Source organism: Sarcophilus harrisii, chromosome 1 (genome assembly GCF_902635505.1).
Source record: "Sarcophilus harrisii chromosome 1, mSarHar1.11, whole genome shotgun sequence".
Lineage (NCBI taxonomy): Eukaryota > Metazoa > Chordata > Mammalia > Dasyuromorphia > Dasyuridae > Sarcophilus > Sarcophilus harrisii.
The window spans coordinates 545,469,836-545,488,737 of record NC_045426.1 but is presented as its reverse complement, the minus strand read 5'-3'; the positions used below and the strand labels follow the sequence as shown (position 1 = coordinate 545,488,737).

General features: G+C 33.4%; 1 protein-coding gene across 5 annotated transcripts in view; it reads left to right on the top strand.

Annotated features, from left to right (window-relative positions):
- The window catches only part of GMPR (guanosine monophosphate reductase), a 90,422-nt gene that overhangs the window by 17,812 nt on the left and 53,708 nt on the right, over positions 1-18,902 (top strand). For all 5 annotated transcript variants that reach the window (XM_031946817.1, XM_031946818.1, XM_031946820.1 and 2 more), the window contains exon 4: positions 626-799. In XM_031946817.1, coding sequence (XP_031802677.1) covers positions 626-799 — 174 coding nt within the window. The remainder of the gene's footprint in view (positions 1-625; positions 800-18,902) is intronic.

The following is an 18,902-nucleotide window of genomic DNA, read 5'->3' as shown; positions in this document are numbered from 1 at the left end:
CTTGATGAAGATAGTGGAGTGGTTGCCAGTTCCTTTTTCAACTCATTATATAGATGAGGAAACTGAGGCAAATAGAGTAAAGTGGCTTAGTACTCAATGTCACATAGCTAGTAAGTACCTGAAGCTGGATTTGAACTCAGGCCCAGAACTCTATCCACTATGTCAACCCAGCTGCCCTTTTAATATATTTACTATCTATATATTATACTAAATTACATATATATATATATTATATATGTGTGTATGTGTATATATATATATATATACTGTTGTATAGTAAATGCTTATTAATTGATTGGTTGATCCTTGCCAATGCATGACCTAATTAAAGAAAAGAGGAAAGAGGGGAGGAAAGAAAGGCTTCCAAAATAACCAAGAACTTGTTCATTTCTGGAAGAATCCTAGTCTAAAGATAGTGGAGATGGGAAGTAAACTTGGGCTTTCTGGTTTAATGACCTGGTCAGATACTTTTACACTGAGCTTTGTTATTTCAAAACTGGTTAGTCACAAATTGGTGAGGAAGGTGCCTCAAAAGATTGTTGGTGACTGGCCTAAAATTGGGACTATATTTTCCTGAGCACTGACATTCATGTCTGTTTTTTTTCTTTTTTTTTAATTTGTCTAGCATGTAGCTGTGAGTTCAGGCAGCGGGCAGAGTGACCTGGAGAGGATGAGCAGCATTCTGGAGGCTGTGCCACAAATTAAGTATATTTGTCTAGATGTGGCCAATGGGTATTCTGAACACTTTGTGGAATTTGTGAAGCTTGTCCGAGCCAAATTCCCGGAACACACCATTATGGTAGGTATGGCAAAACATGCTGTGATTGGTGGAGAAGGAAAGGAGAGAGGAATGCTGGGAGGGAGCAAGGAAATACTGAACTAGATTTGTGCTCTTGCTTGCTTCAGTGCCTCTTGTAAAAGAGAATGATTAGGAAAAACTCAAACAGCTGCTGTTGAAAACCTTATTATTCTTCTCTGTCTCTTACCCAAATGAAGTCTATTAGACTTTTTAAAACATTAGCTCTTTTAATGGCATTCCCTTTTCTCTTTATTAAATATTGTCAAATATTCTGGATCAAGTCATACTATTCCTGAGCATGTCATTTGGTCTCTAAAGACATATGATAAATTTTATTAATGTAACACTTCAGAAGATCTATAAACACTCCTTTATTGTTACAAATTACAAACTTCTTATACCTTAGTATACAACTTATGATTTTGATGATATTTATGCTTTATGGTATTATGATATTATATTATAGATATTATGCTAATCCTCTGGTGAGGAACCTCAATGAGCTTAGTTGGGCTAGTGCTTAGAGGCTAACCGTCCCCATTATTAGTGGTCTCCTTATATTTGAATGCTTTCTAGGTCATAGGCTCATAAGCTTACATATTTAGAACTGATCTTAAAGACCATTGAGCCTATTAACAAAATTTTACTGTTTTGGATTCTAGGCTGTGAATGACTGGAGCTGTATAAAACAGGCCTAGAATTGGGTTTTAGAGATCAAGTAGGAATTTAATTAATTATTTTCAGAATAAGGAGTACAGTTTGCAAACTGTAAGTTCTCCTGAGCAGAAGATCTCCATCTGTTATAGGAAAGGAAGAGATTTTATATACAAATCATAAATGAAAAGGGAGGGAAAAACATGGTTTACAGTACAATCATTTTCAAGGCCTAAGTAGTTTCCCATGCCAACCCCATGAGAGAATAGGACAATATAGGTATTCTCCAATCCTGTGAGAACATTTCTTAAGTGATTGTTTCAAATTCTTGATGGAGGAAGAGGACCAGAGTTCTGTGATGGGAACAGGTTCTTCAATCTTTGATTCACTTCACTTAATACACACAGGAGAACTTATATTTCAAGCTATGTTATAAGATTATAAGATTCTGACTCCCAAGTCTGAGTCTGTTGGAAAATGGTACTTCTAAAAAAAATTTAGATTATTAATATATTCATTACACATATATTGATAATTATAAAAATCATAATGATTTTCTTCACAAGTATAGCCCCTCATTTAACAATTGAGAATGAGGAAAATAAAGGTAATTTGTCCAGCTTCACGCAACAAATAAATTTCTAGGGTGAGATTTGAACCCAACTCCACCTGCCTTATTCTATCCTATATAACACAAGTAACATTTTAGAATAATTTACAATCATTGACAAGATTCAGTGTTCTAGTTTTGATAAATCTCTGTCCCAGAGGTCTTCAAATGTTTTTGTTCATAGAATAGTATTATTCTTTGTTGTGAAGAATCTTGGCTTAAGAGAGAGACTCAATTAAAAATGTAGGTTTTATGTAATTGGGAGAGAATGGAACATGCAAGTAGAAGCTCCAAATGATTCCTGGGACACAGAGGAAACCTGAGTAAATGAAATACTCTGAGAGCCAGTGTTCTGAGCCAGTCAGCAAAAGTAATAGGAATAATGATTATAACAACAACAATAATAACTAGCATTATATAGCACCTGCTATATGCTGTGCAGAGTGCTAAGCACCTATAAATATTTCATTTTATCCTCACAACGACCCTGGTAAATAGGTACTATTATTGTTCCTATCTAACAAATGAGGAAATTGGAAGATGTAAAGTTACTTGTGAACTCAGATCTTCCTAATTCCAGGTCTTTCATCCACTGCACCAGTCAGCCATCTCTGAACACATTTTCAAGTGAACACTTTTCTCCTTCATCAGTTATGGTTTCTTTGTGGTGTTGTTTAGTTCAAACCTATGGAACAAAAGCATAGTTGAAGCCAATAATTGATTGCTCAACCCAGTTTAAAGACCATCAAATGATTGTCTCCACATTCTGGAAAGGAGGAAGTGGTTTGGGTTGTCAACCAGAAAGGGAAGATAAAGTAATAGTTCATTTTCTCTGCTTTTCTGGGGAGAGAGAAATTGGGAAGAAACTAAGCATTTGATTAGAGGTAACTATTTTGCAAGCTTTTGGTTCATATATATCTTTATACATGCACACTTTTCATTTTTAAAAAATAATTTTACTGATGCTTTGTGTGACTGTGGTTATTTCCCCTTTGTGTTCTATCCTGCCCCCACTCCATCCCCATGCCACTCCTTTTGTAATTAAGAATACATTTAAACAAAATAAGATCATGATTAGTAGACCTGAGCTGACCAGCATGTACCACATTCCACATTTTAGGCTTATCTTTAGACTTATTTTTGTTTCTTTCTTCTTAGTTAACATATCCAGTTCTGGATCAGTGATACAGATTAATTTTATCAAATATCTTTATTGAACTTCATGAAACCTTAGTTGATGTCTGTGAGGTAAATTGAATTAGAATCGGGGATTCTTAACTGTTTTTGTGCCCTGGACTTCTTTGCCAGTATGGAGAAATCTATGGGCCCCTTCTCAGAATAATGTTTGTTATTTACATTCATAATTGAAGGAAATGCTAAAATTTCCTTGGAGATTAGTGAAAATAAAGATATATTTTTTCCCCATCCAAGTTCACAGACTCCTAAAATTTGACTTCCTGTGAAAAACTCTTGCCTAAATAATAAATAATTCCTTTTTATATCACTTTTGGTATCTAGCACAGTAAACTCCATACAATAGTCATTTAATAAATATTTGTTGAATACATTATCCTTTTATTTTCTAGGTAGGAGGTACTTCCATGGCATCTCCAGTCTGAGATGTTCCAAGAAATATTTGGGAACAGAGATCAGCAATCTTATTTCAAAAATTTTTAGATAAGCATTTCCTATAATATTGTTGAATACCCAAGTTTGTATTTACCCAATTTATGTAATTGTATTTTGAAGTTAGATATCTGGAGATCATTAAATTTAGGTTAATTCAGGGTTAATTCCTCACTTAGACACTAACATTACTTTCCGTATTATTTTTCAATTTCATTTTTTTCTTATGAAAAAATTATTTTTTATTACTTAATAAAATTTAATATTTATTTTTAAATTTTTAATAATACCTCTTGTTTCCATCTTTATTTCCCAATATATCCTCCCTACCCCCTCTGCAAAAGAAAAAACTTTATAATACCAAACTAAAAAGAATAAAAACCAGTTCAATAAAACTAACCAAGTAACTAACAAATCCAATATTACATGTAGTGTTCCAAATTCGTGATCCACTTTCACCCCCACCTTTGCAGAAAAGAGGGGAAGGCATGTTTAGCATTTAGAACTCTTCACAATTTGACTCCAGCCAACTTTCCAGATTTATTTCATATTACCCTTCCTGATACACTTTACATTCTATAGCTAAACTAGTCAACTTGCTCTTCCCCATATGCAATATATCCTATCTCAACTCCTTGATTTTTCATGACCCTGAGAAGAAAGAACTTTTGAAAGAATAAGAACATTTTCTTTCCCCTGAATCTCTAGATCCCTTCATATCTCAGCTTGGGTCCTACTTTTTACCTAAAGCTTTCCCTAACTTCCCCAGTCTCTTTTTCATAATTACTTTGCATATATATTCTTTTTTTTTTTAAAGATAATTTATTTATTTTTAGTCTTTATCTTATTTTAATAATTTTAATAACATTTCTTTATGAATCATGTTGGGGAAGAAAAATCAGAGCAAAAGGGAGAAACCATGAGAGAGATAATTTAAAAAAAAACAAACAAAAGAAGTGAACATAGCATGTATTGATTTGCATTCAGTCTTAGTTTTTTTTCTAGATGCAGATGATATTTTCTGTCCAAAGTCTATTGGTGGGATTACTTTGGTTCACTGATCACTGAAGCACTGAGAGGAATCAAGTCTTTCATAGTTGATCATTGTACATTCTTGCTGTTATTGTGTACAATGTATTCCTGGTTTTGCTTGTTTCTCTTAGCATTAGTTCATGAAAATCTTTTCAGACCTTTTTAAAATCAACTTGTTCGTCATTTTTTATAGAACAATAATATTCCATTGTCTTCCTATCCCACTTGTTCATTCCCCAATTGATGGGCATGTACACGTTTTCCAATTCTTTTCTACCACAAAAAGAGCTGCTATAAAAATTTTTGTACATATGAGTCCTTTCTCCTCCTTTATGATTTCCTTGGGATATAGATCCAGTAATGGCACTACTGTGTCAAAGGGTATGCACAGTTTTGGAACTTTGGGCATAGTTCCAAATTGCTCTCCAGAATGGTCGGATCATTTCACAACTCCATTATTATGGATTGCATTAATGTTCTACATCCCCTCCAAATTTATCATTATCTTTTCCAGTCATCTTATCCAATTTTAGAGTTGTTTTAATTTTCATTTATCTAATCAATAGTGATTTAGAGCATTTTTTCATATAACTATAGATGGCTTTAATTTCATCATCTGAAAATTATCTGTTCATTCCTTTGACCATTTGTCAGTTGGAGGATGATTTGTATTCTTATAAATTTGACACAGTTCTATATATATTTTAGAAATAAAACCTTTATCAGAAACACTGGCTATAACATTTTCCCCCCCAGATTTCTACTTCCCTTTTAATCTTGTTTATGGTGGTTTTGTTTGTGCAAAACCTCTTTAATTTAATGTAATCAAAATTGTCCATTTTGCCTTTCAAAATGTTCTCTAGTTCTTTGGTCACAAATTTCTCCCTTCTCCAAAGATCTGATAGGTAAATTATCCCTTGTTTTCCTAATTTGTTTATGGTATCATGCTTTATGCCCAAATCATGTACTCGTTTTGACCTTATTTTGGTATGGGATATGAGATGTAGGTCTATGCTGAGTTTCTGACATATTATTTAACAGTTTTCCTGGCAATTGTTTTCAAATAGTGAGTTCTTATTTCAGAAGCTGGAGTTTGAGAGTTTATCAAATATTAAATTGCTAAAGGCCTTGTTTATTGTGTCATATGTATCTAATTTATTCCACTGATCCACTACCCTGTTTCTTAGCCAGCACCAAATGATTTTGATGAGTGCTGCTTTATAATAGACTTTTATATTTGGCACTGCTAACCACCATCCTTTGTATTTTTTTTCCCATAAATTTCCTTGTTATTCTTGACTTTTTGTTCTTCCAATTGAATTTTGTATTATTTTTTCTAGTTCTATAAAATAATGTTTTGGCAGTGTCATTTTTATTATATTAGCTTGGCTTAGCCATGAACAATTTATATTTTTCTAATTGTTTAGATCCAATTTCATTTGTGTGAGAATTATTTTGTAATTGTGCTCATATAGTTCTCTGGTTAGTCTTGGCAGGTACACCCAAGTATTTTATTTTGTTTAATGTCCATGTTTAAATGGAATTTCTTTTCAATCTCTTGCTAATGGACTTTCTCAGTAATAAGTAGAAATGCAGATTTTTCTAGTCCTATAAAATAATTTTTGGCACTTTGATTTGATTTGAAGTAGACCAGTTAATTTATTTATTTCTTTATATATGCTTTATATAATATATATGTATACATATAATTTATTTATATATGTTTATATATGTATGTGTATATAAGCAAGTATATCATCTATCTATGTATGCCATTTTGTCCCAATAATATCTTATTTTTCTCCAAAGAAGAGAGAAATATTTTTATTGTCTGTTTTCTGGAAACATTATTTGTTATTGCATTTAGTTGAACTTCCTTATGGTGATTTTTCATTTATATTACTGCAATAAGATGTATTATTCATTTTTTTCCCCCGAGGCAATTGGGTTTAAGTTGCCCAGGGTCACACAACTAGGATGGGTTAAATGTCTGAGAGCAGATTTGAACTCAGGTCCTCCTGACTTCAGGGTTGGTGCTCTATCCACTGCGCCACCTAGCTGCCCCAAGATGTATTATTCTTTAGGTACTACTTTGCATTAGTTCCCACAAATCTTCCTAGTCTTTTCTGAATTCCTTATATTAGTAATTTCTTATTGCATAACAATATTCCATTGCACTTATATCCACATTTTATTTAGCAAGTTCTCAATTGATAGGCTTCTACTTTGTTTCTAGTGCAAAACGTGGTCCAAATAATATATTATGACTTTGTTTCTCTCTTCCACAAGATATGTATGTATACATTAGTTGTGAGATGCTTGTATAAAGGAGTATAAAACATTTAGCCAATTTTCTTATATAATTTCAAATTGGTATTCCAAATATTTGACGAATTTGCAATTCTATCTAAAGAACATTAATGTTAGTCTTCCTACAACTCATTGAACATTGACTTTGCTTGATTTTGTCACTTTTGGCAATTTTCAGCAGGTATGATGACAATTCAGAATGGTTTTGATTCACATTCCTCATTAATCATATGATTTTGGAACATGTTTTCATGTGGCCATTTAAAATTTTCAATTCCTTTGAATTGCATTCCCCCCAACCCCCATTTCCTTTGAAATCTGTGGGAAATCATTCTTCATTCTGTGTGTGTGTGTGTGTGTGTGTGTGTGATTTCTCTCTAAATATTGAATATAAGATTTTTATCAATAATAAATCTTATCAATAATAGGATAAGAATAGGTTTTAGATCTATAATTTCACTGAGATAGGTAGTTCTTGGTGAGGGATTTCTTCTTTCACTACAGGTAGAGACCTGTTCAACAACTTAAGAGTCTTTGAGATTTGCCTAGATCTCTGAGATATTAGTGACTTTCCTTGGTCACATAGGGATATTAATAAACATAATAACATAATAATATACACAATTCTTATAGATCTATCAATTTAAACAAAATAAAAATAAATTCTCTTTTAATTTTAATGACCAAGTTTGGCCTGAAAAAAAGATAAGACAATACCTTCTCATTTTTTTGCAAAGAAGAAGGATCAAAGATATGAAATATTATATGTACTATCAAATTCTGTTGATGTTTTGATTCTGCTAAATTTTTTCTTTTCTTTTTTGTTCTTTGCTACAACATATCACTGTCTGGTATAGTACGTAGCGCACAGTAATCATTTGATAAACACTTTTTGTCTTGGTTAGGGAAGAAGAAGGAATATATTTTGACTTACCCAGAATCACACAGCTAATTAGTATCCAGTCTGAGACTGGATTTGAACTCAGATCCTACAAACTCCAGGACCCCTGAATTACCTATCTGCCCCAAGAAAAAATATATTTTGAAGTAAAGATAACATAGAAACAAAAGGTATCTAAAGTAACAAAAAACAAAGAATTATTTCTTTAATTATTCTCCAATTTTAAAAAATGATTTTTTGATTGGAGATTCTTTATCCATTTTCAGTATTGTGGTCAAAATTAAAGTATACCAAGATACAAAGACCCAATCATAATCAATTTATTAGTAAATCACAAATTCAGCAGTTGTTATAGGCCAGAACTCTGAAGGCCTTCTGGAGTCTTGGTTTCAATGGAGAAGAGCAGGAGGCCAGGCCAGCCACCAGGAGCCTGACCGAAGATGGCATTGAATCTCTCTCTTTCCCCCCAGGAGAGCCACCAGGAGCCTGACTGAAGGTGGAAATGAATCTCATCCAGTCCTTGTTGGCTATTATATACTCCATTATCATAGGTGTGAATCTTGTGGAACTATATTAAGTACTAAGTACTTGTACTGAACTAGAGAACTATTAAGCACCATGCTAAACTAGATAACCATTGTCTTGTCAATTCCATTGACTTAGCACCTTGTATGAATCCTTGTTTCAGAGTTCTGGCCCATAACAAGCAAAAAATAGGATTTTAGCTTTCTCAGAAAAGTTAAAACCAGGACATGAGGCAAGCTAATTTTTTTGTTTTTTTTTTTTCTTTCTGGGAAATATAGAACAAAGTAGCAGACTTCATAGGTGAGACTTTATAGACAGGAAATAAGTAATGATTGGTTACAAAGGCTAAAGAAAAACTATATGATTGGTAACATTGGAAATGGGGGGACAATATGATTATCTGGAAATTGGGAATGTAGAGCTAGTAACAACCCCTCCTTGCCATTAAGGAATACTGATTGATTTTTGGAGCCCATCTGCCTCCTGAAGGGCTTGTTAAGTGGAAGAGAAAAAGCAAAACTCCTGATGACCATCTGCATCATGCAGGGATTGTTAGTGAGATAATAGAGGTCCCTTAATTGTACATGGCTATGTAAGGTTCATCAGTAAGATAACAGGTTGCTTTTAATTGTACATGGCTATACAAGATTTATCAGGAAGATTACAGGTCTGCTTATACACAAGGTTATACAAGAATCATCAGTAAAATAATAGGTCTCCTTTAATTGCGGATGGACAGTTAGGTAGATAATATATTCTTTTGAATTAAGATTTGATTTATGGGGCAACATAGATCAAAGAAGGCCAAACTTCTGAACGTATGAACTTCTTAACTCAGAGACAAAGAAAGGGACTTACAGAATAAAATCAATTACAATTAGAATTAATTTTAAAATAGAATCAATAAGAAATAGAATCAATTTTATTTTTTAGTTGCTTACTATGGTATGTGATATAAGCTACTGCTCTATAGCTAATTCCTGCCAAATTGCTTTTAAGTTTTTCCAGCATTTTCTTTTTTTTTTTTTTTTGTCCACAGAAGGAATCTTTCCTCCATTAATTTGTAATTTGTTTTTCTTGGGTTTACCAAATATTGGGCTGCTGTTTTTGATTGTTTCTACTTTATACTTACCTGATCTGTTTTATTGTTCTGCTTTTCTTTCTTTTTTCCTTTTGACCATTATCAAGTAAGTTTGATCTTTATTGTTTCCTAATATAATTTCAAGTCTGGTAATGCTATTTTTTCTAAATTTTCACTTCTTTTAATTGTTGCCTTGGAACTTTTATCCAAATGAATTTTGTTATCATTTTGTTTAGTTCCACAAAATGTCCTCTTTGTAATTTGAATTTACATTAAATGTATAAATTAATTTAAATGTGTTAACATTTTTATTATATTGGCATATCCCAATCTTCAGTGTTTGAATATTAGTTATTTTATTTTATGTTTTGTAGCAGTATTTACATAGATTTTGCATGTGTGCTTTGAAGTTACTTCTTAAGTACTCCAAGCACCTTCCCCCCCCCATTATTATTTTATTTTAAAATTTTAACTGATTCATTTATTTGCATAATACTTTTGTGCCACCTCCTCTACCCAAAGAGTCATTCTTTATCATAAAACTGAAAGGGGGGAGGGGAGAAGGGAGGGTAGAGAATTAAACGGTTAGCAAAATCAACTAATACATCAACCAAGACTAATAGTATAAAATACTCCACAACTTTGTTCCTTCATTTCTGTAAAGTCAAGAGGGATTGCATCCTCTTATCCCTTTTCTGGGATTAAGCTGGATCCCTATAATTGCACAATGATTAGGTTTTTTGTTTGTTTCACTTCCACTACTATAGTAATTAAGTATATTGTTTTCCTGGCTCCAATTACCATACTTTACATCAGCTTATGTAAATCTTCCTGTACTTCTCTGAATTCTAAGTATTCATCTTTTCTGACAATGCAATAATATTCTATTAACTTCATAGATCACAATTTTGATTTTTTGTTACAACTTACTTCACTCTACATCAGTTCATGTTAATTTTTTCCATGTTTCTGTCTTCATTATGTTTATTATTCCTCATAGCATAATAATATCCCTTTACATGCTTATGTCATAGTTTATTTTACTATTTTGCAAATTGATTGTCACCCGTTTTGTTTTTAATTCGATATGACAAAAATTTGCTACTATTAATATTTTGGTGTATATAGATTCTTCTTATCAATTATCTCCTTGGAGTCTAATGAAGTGGTCTTCTAGTAATGCAATCTCCAGTTAAAAGATTATAAATATCTTAGTCATTTTATTTGTTTAATTACAAATTGCTTTTCAAAATGGTTATATTGATTCACAGCTCCACTAACAATGCATTAGTGAGTCTACTTCTCATTCTAATGGCTTTAACATTGCAAGTTGCAATCTTTTGAAATGGGGCTTTTCCAGTCTTCTTAGCTACTTGCCTTTTTCTCTCAATATATTTTTCACTTTCTCCATTAGAATATGAATTTCTTAAAGACAGGGTCTGGTTTGCTTTTCATTGCATCCATAAAATTTAGCATCATTATTGGCAAATTAGTAAGCTCTTTTTATTTTTTTGAAAATTTTTAAATTTTGTTTTTTTTCCAGTTACATGTTAATCCAATTTTTTAACATTATTTTTTTTTACTTTTAAATTTAAATTCCTCCCTTCCTCATTCCTTTGGAAGACAAGCCACTTGATATAAATAGTACACATTCAGTCATATAAAACATTTCCATATCAGGCATGTTGCAAAAGGAAGCACATACTCTCCCATTCCCCCCTCCCCCCCCCAAAAAAAAGTTTAAAAAAAGTATGCTTTGATCTTCATTCATACTCCATCAGTTCTTTCTCTGGAGGTGGATATCATTTTTTCTCATAAGTCCCCAGAAATTGGATCATTGCTGAAAATACCCAAGTCTTTTGAAGTTGATCACTATATAATATTACTGTTTTACTGTTTACAATGTTCCCCTGGTTCCATTAATTTCATTTTGTATCAGATCATGTAAATCTTTCCAGGTTTTTCTGAAAGTTTTATGGCTCTTTGGGCATAGTTCCAAATTGTACTCCAGAATGACTGGATCAGTTCACAACTCCACCAACTATGTATTAGTATCCCTGTTTTTCACATTCCCTACAAGATTAGTTATTTTGCTTTTTTGTTACATAGCCAATCTGATAGGTGTGTGGTGGTACCTTAGAATTGTTTTGATTTGTTTTTCTCTAATCACTAGTGACTTGGAATATATATATATTTTTTAATTTATGGAATAAAACAAGCATTTCTATAATATAATACAGTAAAAAAGATGATTGAACATGAAACTGTAAATCCACTATGTACAAGTTGCTATTGCTTTTAAATACATATCAACATTATCATGTAAGTTTCCTTTTCCCTCTTTCTTTCTTCCCTCTCCCATCCCTGATCTGAGTGAGATGACTATCATAGGCACTAATAGGATGCTCTCCCTCTCTCTGTCTCTCTCTCTATATATATGTATATATATATATGTGTGTGTACATATATATATATATATTTGAAATTGTTCTATACATACTTCTATTTATTAGTTCTTTCTATAGATGCAGGTAGTATCTTTCTTCATATGTCCTTTATAGTTAATTTGGGTATCATAATAATCAAAATGACATTTCCTTAAGGTAATTCTTTTTTTAAAATAGTATTTTATTTTCCAAATATATGCAAAGATAGTTTTCAACATTCAGCTTTACAAAACCTGTGTTCCAATTTTTTTTCCCTCTCCTTTCACTTCTCACTTCCCCAAGACAGCTAGGTGAAATAGGTTAAACATTTATAATTCTTCTAAAAATATTTCTATATTCTTCATGTTGTGCAGAAAAAAATGATATCAAAAGGGAAAAAAGAAAAAAACAGGCAAACAACTGTAATGGGCTGAAGCTCGAGTTGATGCACTGAGGTCCCAAGCACATGAGGCTAAATAGTAATTGGACCATACTCTATTAATATATATGATTGGAGAAAGAATGGCTCCCACCCACTCCTTGTGCAAGTCCTGATGTGTTGTATAGGAAATGACAATTTTGGTGGGGGAAGGCAGAGGGGCAGAGAGAGGCGCGGAAAGAGACGGCTGGCTGGCTTCTGGTTTAGCTGGCTTCTTGATTCAGCTGCACACATTGCTATTGTGATCCCCCCTTCACCTCCGATCCTTCTTCACCTCTACTGAGAATAAAGATTGAAGATTTTCCCTTAACCTGAATTCCTGACTCCGGCTGATTTTAAAATATGCGGTCATCACAAACAACAACAATAAAAAGGTAAAAATACTATACTTTAATCCACATTCAGTTTTCATAGTTCTCTCTCTGGATGTGGATGGTACTTTCCATCACAAATCTGTTGGAATTGTCTTGAATCATCTTATTGTTGGAAAGAGCAAATCTATCATTGTTAACCATTACATAATGTTGTTGTTAACTGTGTAAAGTGTTCTTTTGGTTTTGTTTCACTCAGCATCAGTTCATATAAGTCTTTGCAGGTCTTTCTGAAATCATTTCTTACAGAACAATAATATTCCATTACATTCATATACCAAAACTTATTTAGCTATTCCCCAGCTGAGGGGCATCTACTCAATTTCCAGTTCTTCATTTTTTCCCCCCTTCTGAGGCATGTGGGGTTAAGTGACTTGCCTAGGGTCACACAGCTGGGAAGTGTTAAGTGTCTGAGATCAGATTTGAACACAGGTCCTCCTGATTTCAGAGCTGGTGCTCTATCTACTGCGCCACCTAGCTGCCTTTCTCAAGGTCATTCTTAAAGAAATATTGCTGTTACTGTATACAATGTTCTCTTGGTTCTGTTTATCTTAATTTTCATTATTTTCTACAAGTCTTTCCATGTTTTTTCTAAGATCCTTAAGTTCATCATTTTTTTTTTGTCCTCAGTAGTATTTTATTTTTCCAAATATATGTGAAGATAGTTTTCAACATTTATTTTTCTAAAGCTTTGTGTTCCAAGTAAAATTTTCTCCCCCTTTCCCTTACCTTCCCCCTCCTCACCTCAGCAGGCAGTCTGATATAGGTTAAATATATGCAATTAGTTTAAGCAAATTTCCATATTTGCCATTTTGTGCAAGAAAAATAAGACCAGAAGGGGAAAAAAAAAACACGAGAAAGAAAAACAAACAAAAAAGGGAAAAATACTATATGTTGATTCTATATTCTATAGTTTTTTTTTCTGGATATGAATGATATTTTCCATTCCATTCTACTGGAATTGCCATAAATCTCTGCATTGTTGAGAAGGAGCTCATCATTTCTTATAGCACAGTAGTATTGTATCTTAATCATATTTCACAGTTTGTTCAGCCATTTTCCAATTGATGGCATCCATGCAATTTCCAGAGTTTTTTTTCCTACCACAAAGAGAGCTGCTTTAAACATTTTAGAACATATAGATTCTTTCCCTTTTTCCTTTATCATCTTTGGGAATAGACCTAATAGTGATATTGCTAGATCGAAGGATATAAGTAGTTTAATAATATTTTGGGCATTATTCCAGATTGCTCTCCAAAAATTAGATCAGTTCACAATTCCATCAACAATGAATTAAGTGTCATAATTTTTCCACATCTCCCTTAACATTTCTTATTTTCCCCTTTAATCATTTTAACCAATATGAAAAGTGTGAAAATTCATTGTTGTTTTAAAGTGCAATTCTCTAATCAGTAGTGATTTAGAGCATTTTTTTCATATGACTATAGATAGCTTTGTCAACTTCTGAAAACTGCCTGTTCATATACTTTGATCGTTTATCAATTGGGGAATGATTTGTATTCTTATTTTTTATATATTGAGGAATAAAGCATTTATCAGAGAAATCTGCTGTAAATCCCCCCAGTTTTTTGCTTTCCTTCTAATTTTGGCTTCATTAGTTTTGTTTGTGAAAACTCTTTTTATTTTGATGTAATTAGAATTAGTCATTTTATATCTCATAATGTTCTCTTTGTCTTGATTGGTCATAATTTCTTTCCTTATTTATATATCTGACTTTATATCTAATCACCCTTTATATTTAACTCACACATCCATTTTGACTTTACCTCAATATTTAGTGTAAGATGTTGGTCTGTACCTTGTTTATGCAAAACTGTTTTTCAGTTTTTCCAGATATTTTTGTCAAATAGTGATTCTTGTTCCCAAATCTTGTACATGTGGGTTTTTCAAACCTTAGGTTAATATAATCATTGTGTATTTTTGTATTTAATCTATTCCACTGATCCATTATTCTATTTCTTAGTCAGTATGAGTTTATTTTGATGATTACCTGTCTTTTTAATACAGATTGGGGCAGCTAAGTGGTTCAGTGAATATTGTGCTGGATCTGGAGATAGGAAGACTCATCTTCCTGAGGTCACATCTGGTTTCAGAAACTTACTAGGTGTGTATCCTTGAGCAAGACACTTAACCCTATTTGTCTCAGTGTTCTTATATGTAAAATAAGCTGAAAAAGGTAATGGCAAAATTCTCTAGTATCTTTGCCAAGAAAATCTCAAAGAGTTGAATATGACTGAAAATGACTGAACAACAACAACAAAATACAGTTTGAAATCTGATACTACTAAGCTACTTTTCTTCACATTTTAAAAATTGATTTCCTTGACATTTTGACCTTTTGTTCTTCCAGATGAATTTTATTATTTTTTCTTTTTCCATAAAAGTTTTTTTTTTTTGGGGGGGGGGGGTAATTTGATTGGTGTGAGCTAAGGAAGTTCTTAATAAATCATTATTGACTATATCTTTTTCCTCTTTCTCTTGACTCTTTAAAGGTGCTCAGGGAAGCTGTTTTCCTGAAAGTCTAAATGTTGTCCTTGCCTGAAGAGAATCTTTTTTTTTTTTTTTTTTTTTTTTTTTTTAAATTTAATAGCCTTTTATTTACAGGATATATACATGGGTAACTTTACAGCATTAACAATTGCCAAACCTCTTGTTCCAATTTTTCACCTCTTACCCCCCCACCCCCTCCCCTAAATGGCAGGATGACCAGTAGATGTTAAATATATTAAAATATAACTTAGATACATAATAAGTATACATGACCAAAACATTATTTTGCTGTACAAAAAGAATCAGACTCTGAATTATTGTACAATTAGCTTGTGAAGGAAATCAAAAATGCAGGTGTGCATAAATATAGGGATTGGGAATTCAATGTAATGGTTTTTAGTCATCTCCCAGAGTTCTTTTTCTGGGTATAGCTGGTTCAGTTCATTACTGCTCCATTAGAAATGATTTGGTTGATCTTGTTGCTGAGGATGGCCTGATCCATCAGAACTGGTCATCATCTAGTATTGTTGTTGAAGTATATAATGATCTCCTGGTCCTGCTCATTTCACTCAATCAGTTCGTGTAAGTCTCTCCAGGCCTTTCTGAAATCATCCTGTTGGTCATTTCTTACAGAACAGTAATATTCCATAATTTTCATATACCACAATTTATTCAGCCATTCTCCAACTGATGGACATCCATTCAGTTTCCAGTTTCTAGCCACTACAAAAAGGGCTGCCACAAACATTCGTGCACATACAGGTCCCTTTCCCTTCTTTATAATCTCTTTGGGATATAATCCCAGTAGTAACACTGCTGGATCAAAGGGTATGCACAGTTTGATAACTTTTTGAGCATAGTTCCAAACTACTCTCCAAAATGGTTGGATTCGTTCACAACTCCACCAACAATGAATCAATGTCCCAGTTTTCCCACATCCCCTCCAACAATCATCATTATTTTTTCCTGTCATTTTAGCCAATCTGACAGGTGTGTAGTGGTATCTTAGAGTTGTCTTAATTTGCATTTCTCTGATTAATAATGACTTGGAGCATCTTTTCATATGACTAGAAATAGTTTCAATTTCTTCATCTGAGAATTGTCTGTTCATATCCTTTGACCATTTTTCAATTGGAGAATGGCTTGATTTTTTATAAATTAGAGTTAATTCTCTATATATTTTGGAAATGAGGCCTTTATCAGAACCTTTGACTGTAAAAATATTTTCCCAGTTTATTGCTTCCCCTTCTAATCTTGTCTGCATTAGATTTGTTTGTACAAAAACTTTTCAGTTTGGTATAATCAAAATTTTCTATTTTGTGGTCAGTAATGATCTCTAGTTCTGCTTTGGTCATAAAGACCTGCCTGAAGAGAATCTTTTGTCATTGAGTCAATAAATACTTATGAGCCCCATTTATTCTCTGTGGGACACATAGTAGGAGTTCATTTGACATTTGTTGAATTACTAGATATGACAAGAAGAATGCTCTCTTTTTCTGTGCCTAAGAGCATTCATTTCTTATATCCTCTTAAAGCTAGGGGAGGAAAATGGCCTCAGTAATTGCTTTTAAAATCCCTTCATTTATAGAGAAGAAAGCAACCATAGAAAATTTGTCTGGCAGTCCTGTGCCACCTTTATCTTCTTTTGGGTAGCTAAGGACCTTTCTGGCCAGGCCATTTGGCATACAATCTGTTCCTCATTAAGCTGGAAATATCCTTTTATGCCCCTTGACTGAGAACTTAGAAAAGGAAGAAAATGTTATTTTTAAATGACAGAATGACAAGTAGGATTAGGGCTTGTTTGCCCCAAGTTAGACATTAGGAATTAAATGGGTTCAGTCATTTTCATTTCTTTGGAGAAGCCATTTAAACAACTTCCAGCAAGTTTTTGTGCCCTTGCTTCCCTTGTACTTCTATCCCCAAAATATTCTATCAGCCAAAGCAGAAGCATATATAGGAGTATTGTTATTATCTCTCTTGGGATTGTTATGGGGCAGAACTCTGAACTTGAAAAAAAGGATTCTTGCAAGGTGCTAAGTCAGTGGAATTGATAGAGATAATGGTTATCTAATTTAGCATGGTTCAGTATGATTGATTTAATCTTGGAACAAATAATGGTTTCCTAGTGATATGGTGATTGGTTTATATTCAGTGTAGAGCATATAAACTAGGAGCCTCAGCCAGGATTCATTCGGAGAGATTCAGAAGTCAGAGAAGGCAGGTGGGAGCTCAAGCTCTTGGAACCAAAGAGAGAGATAGGCCTCTAAGAAAGCTAACTGGGCTCCAGGAAAGGAGATAAGACTTTGAAAGAGATAATGGATTTGGACTTTTAACTCCTGGCTACTCGTGTGGTGATTACTGGCTGCTCCCAGAGACCCTAAGAAAACCAAACCAAGAGAACATTACATGGGATAAAGAAAGAGCCATTATGTTATAGTAAATACTGTACCATGCCAGGAGTTGGGGAGACCTGAGTTCAAATCCCAAACACATGTTAGCTGCTCATAGTCTCTTAGTCTCTTAACCTCTCAGCCTCAATTTTCCCACTTATAAAACAAGGATAATAATGCTTGAAGGGTCTGCCTTACAAGTTATTGTGAAACTCAGATGAGATGGTATATATAAAAGTGCTTTAGAAACTTTAAAGTGTTACACAAATATCAGTCATTTTCATTAATTTTTATAAGCCCCAGATAAATTAAATTGTGCAAAAGACTAGGATCTGACAGTTTATGAAAGAGCAATATAACTTCAGCATAAACAGGAGGAGGGCAGTGTGGTATAAGGGAAAGAACATGTCTTTTGGAATCCTAAAATTTTAAATTTGGATCCTGTTATGCTACTGTATTTCATTGGGTAGGTCATTTCCCCTTTCTGAATTTCAGTGACCTCATTTGTGAAAGGAGAAAGTTGAACTAGATTAACTTTTGAGGTCCCTTTCAATGTCAAATCCTGACATTATAGAAGATGATTTTAAAAATAGCCTTTTTTTCTTTTATAAAGCAATGGGGAAGAAGGAGTGAAAAATTACTTGGTGGGGAGTGGGGAGAAGTGGGGAGGACACAAAAAAATCCATCCAAAAGGTCTCATTCTCAGCACAGGGCTCTTTAGCACACTCTCCAAACAACTAGTAATGAAGTTTCATTGACAGCTGCCTTGGCTCACAGCCAGGCAGTCTGTGTAACTCTGGGGAGCTTGAGCTTGAGTTCTTTAACTAAAAAACAGATCCAGAAGAGAGGGCAGAATAAAGAAAGGAGGATCATGGAAAAAGACAAAGGGATTGTGCCCTCTTAGCATCATAGGTCTGCCTAGGACCTATCTGGTTTGAGTGGAGGGAGTAGGATTCCTGTCATCCTTAGGATAATCACTGACAACAGCTTGTCCAGTATCTGTATGCAGGCCAGAAATGTGTTTTCATGTCTCTCTGTTGGTTACTTAGAAATAGAAGGCTGACCCTCCCCTTTGGCTAGGAAAATGTTTATTCCTAAATTATTCCTTTCTTGTTCTAACCTCTACCTTGCCTATCATCTGCAATTCATTAGGAAAAATGAAATTCTCCTGAGTTTTTTGATGTCATTTTCATTTGTCATTTATGCCTCCCATGATTGTTGTGAGAA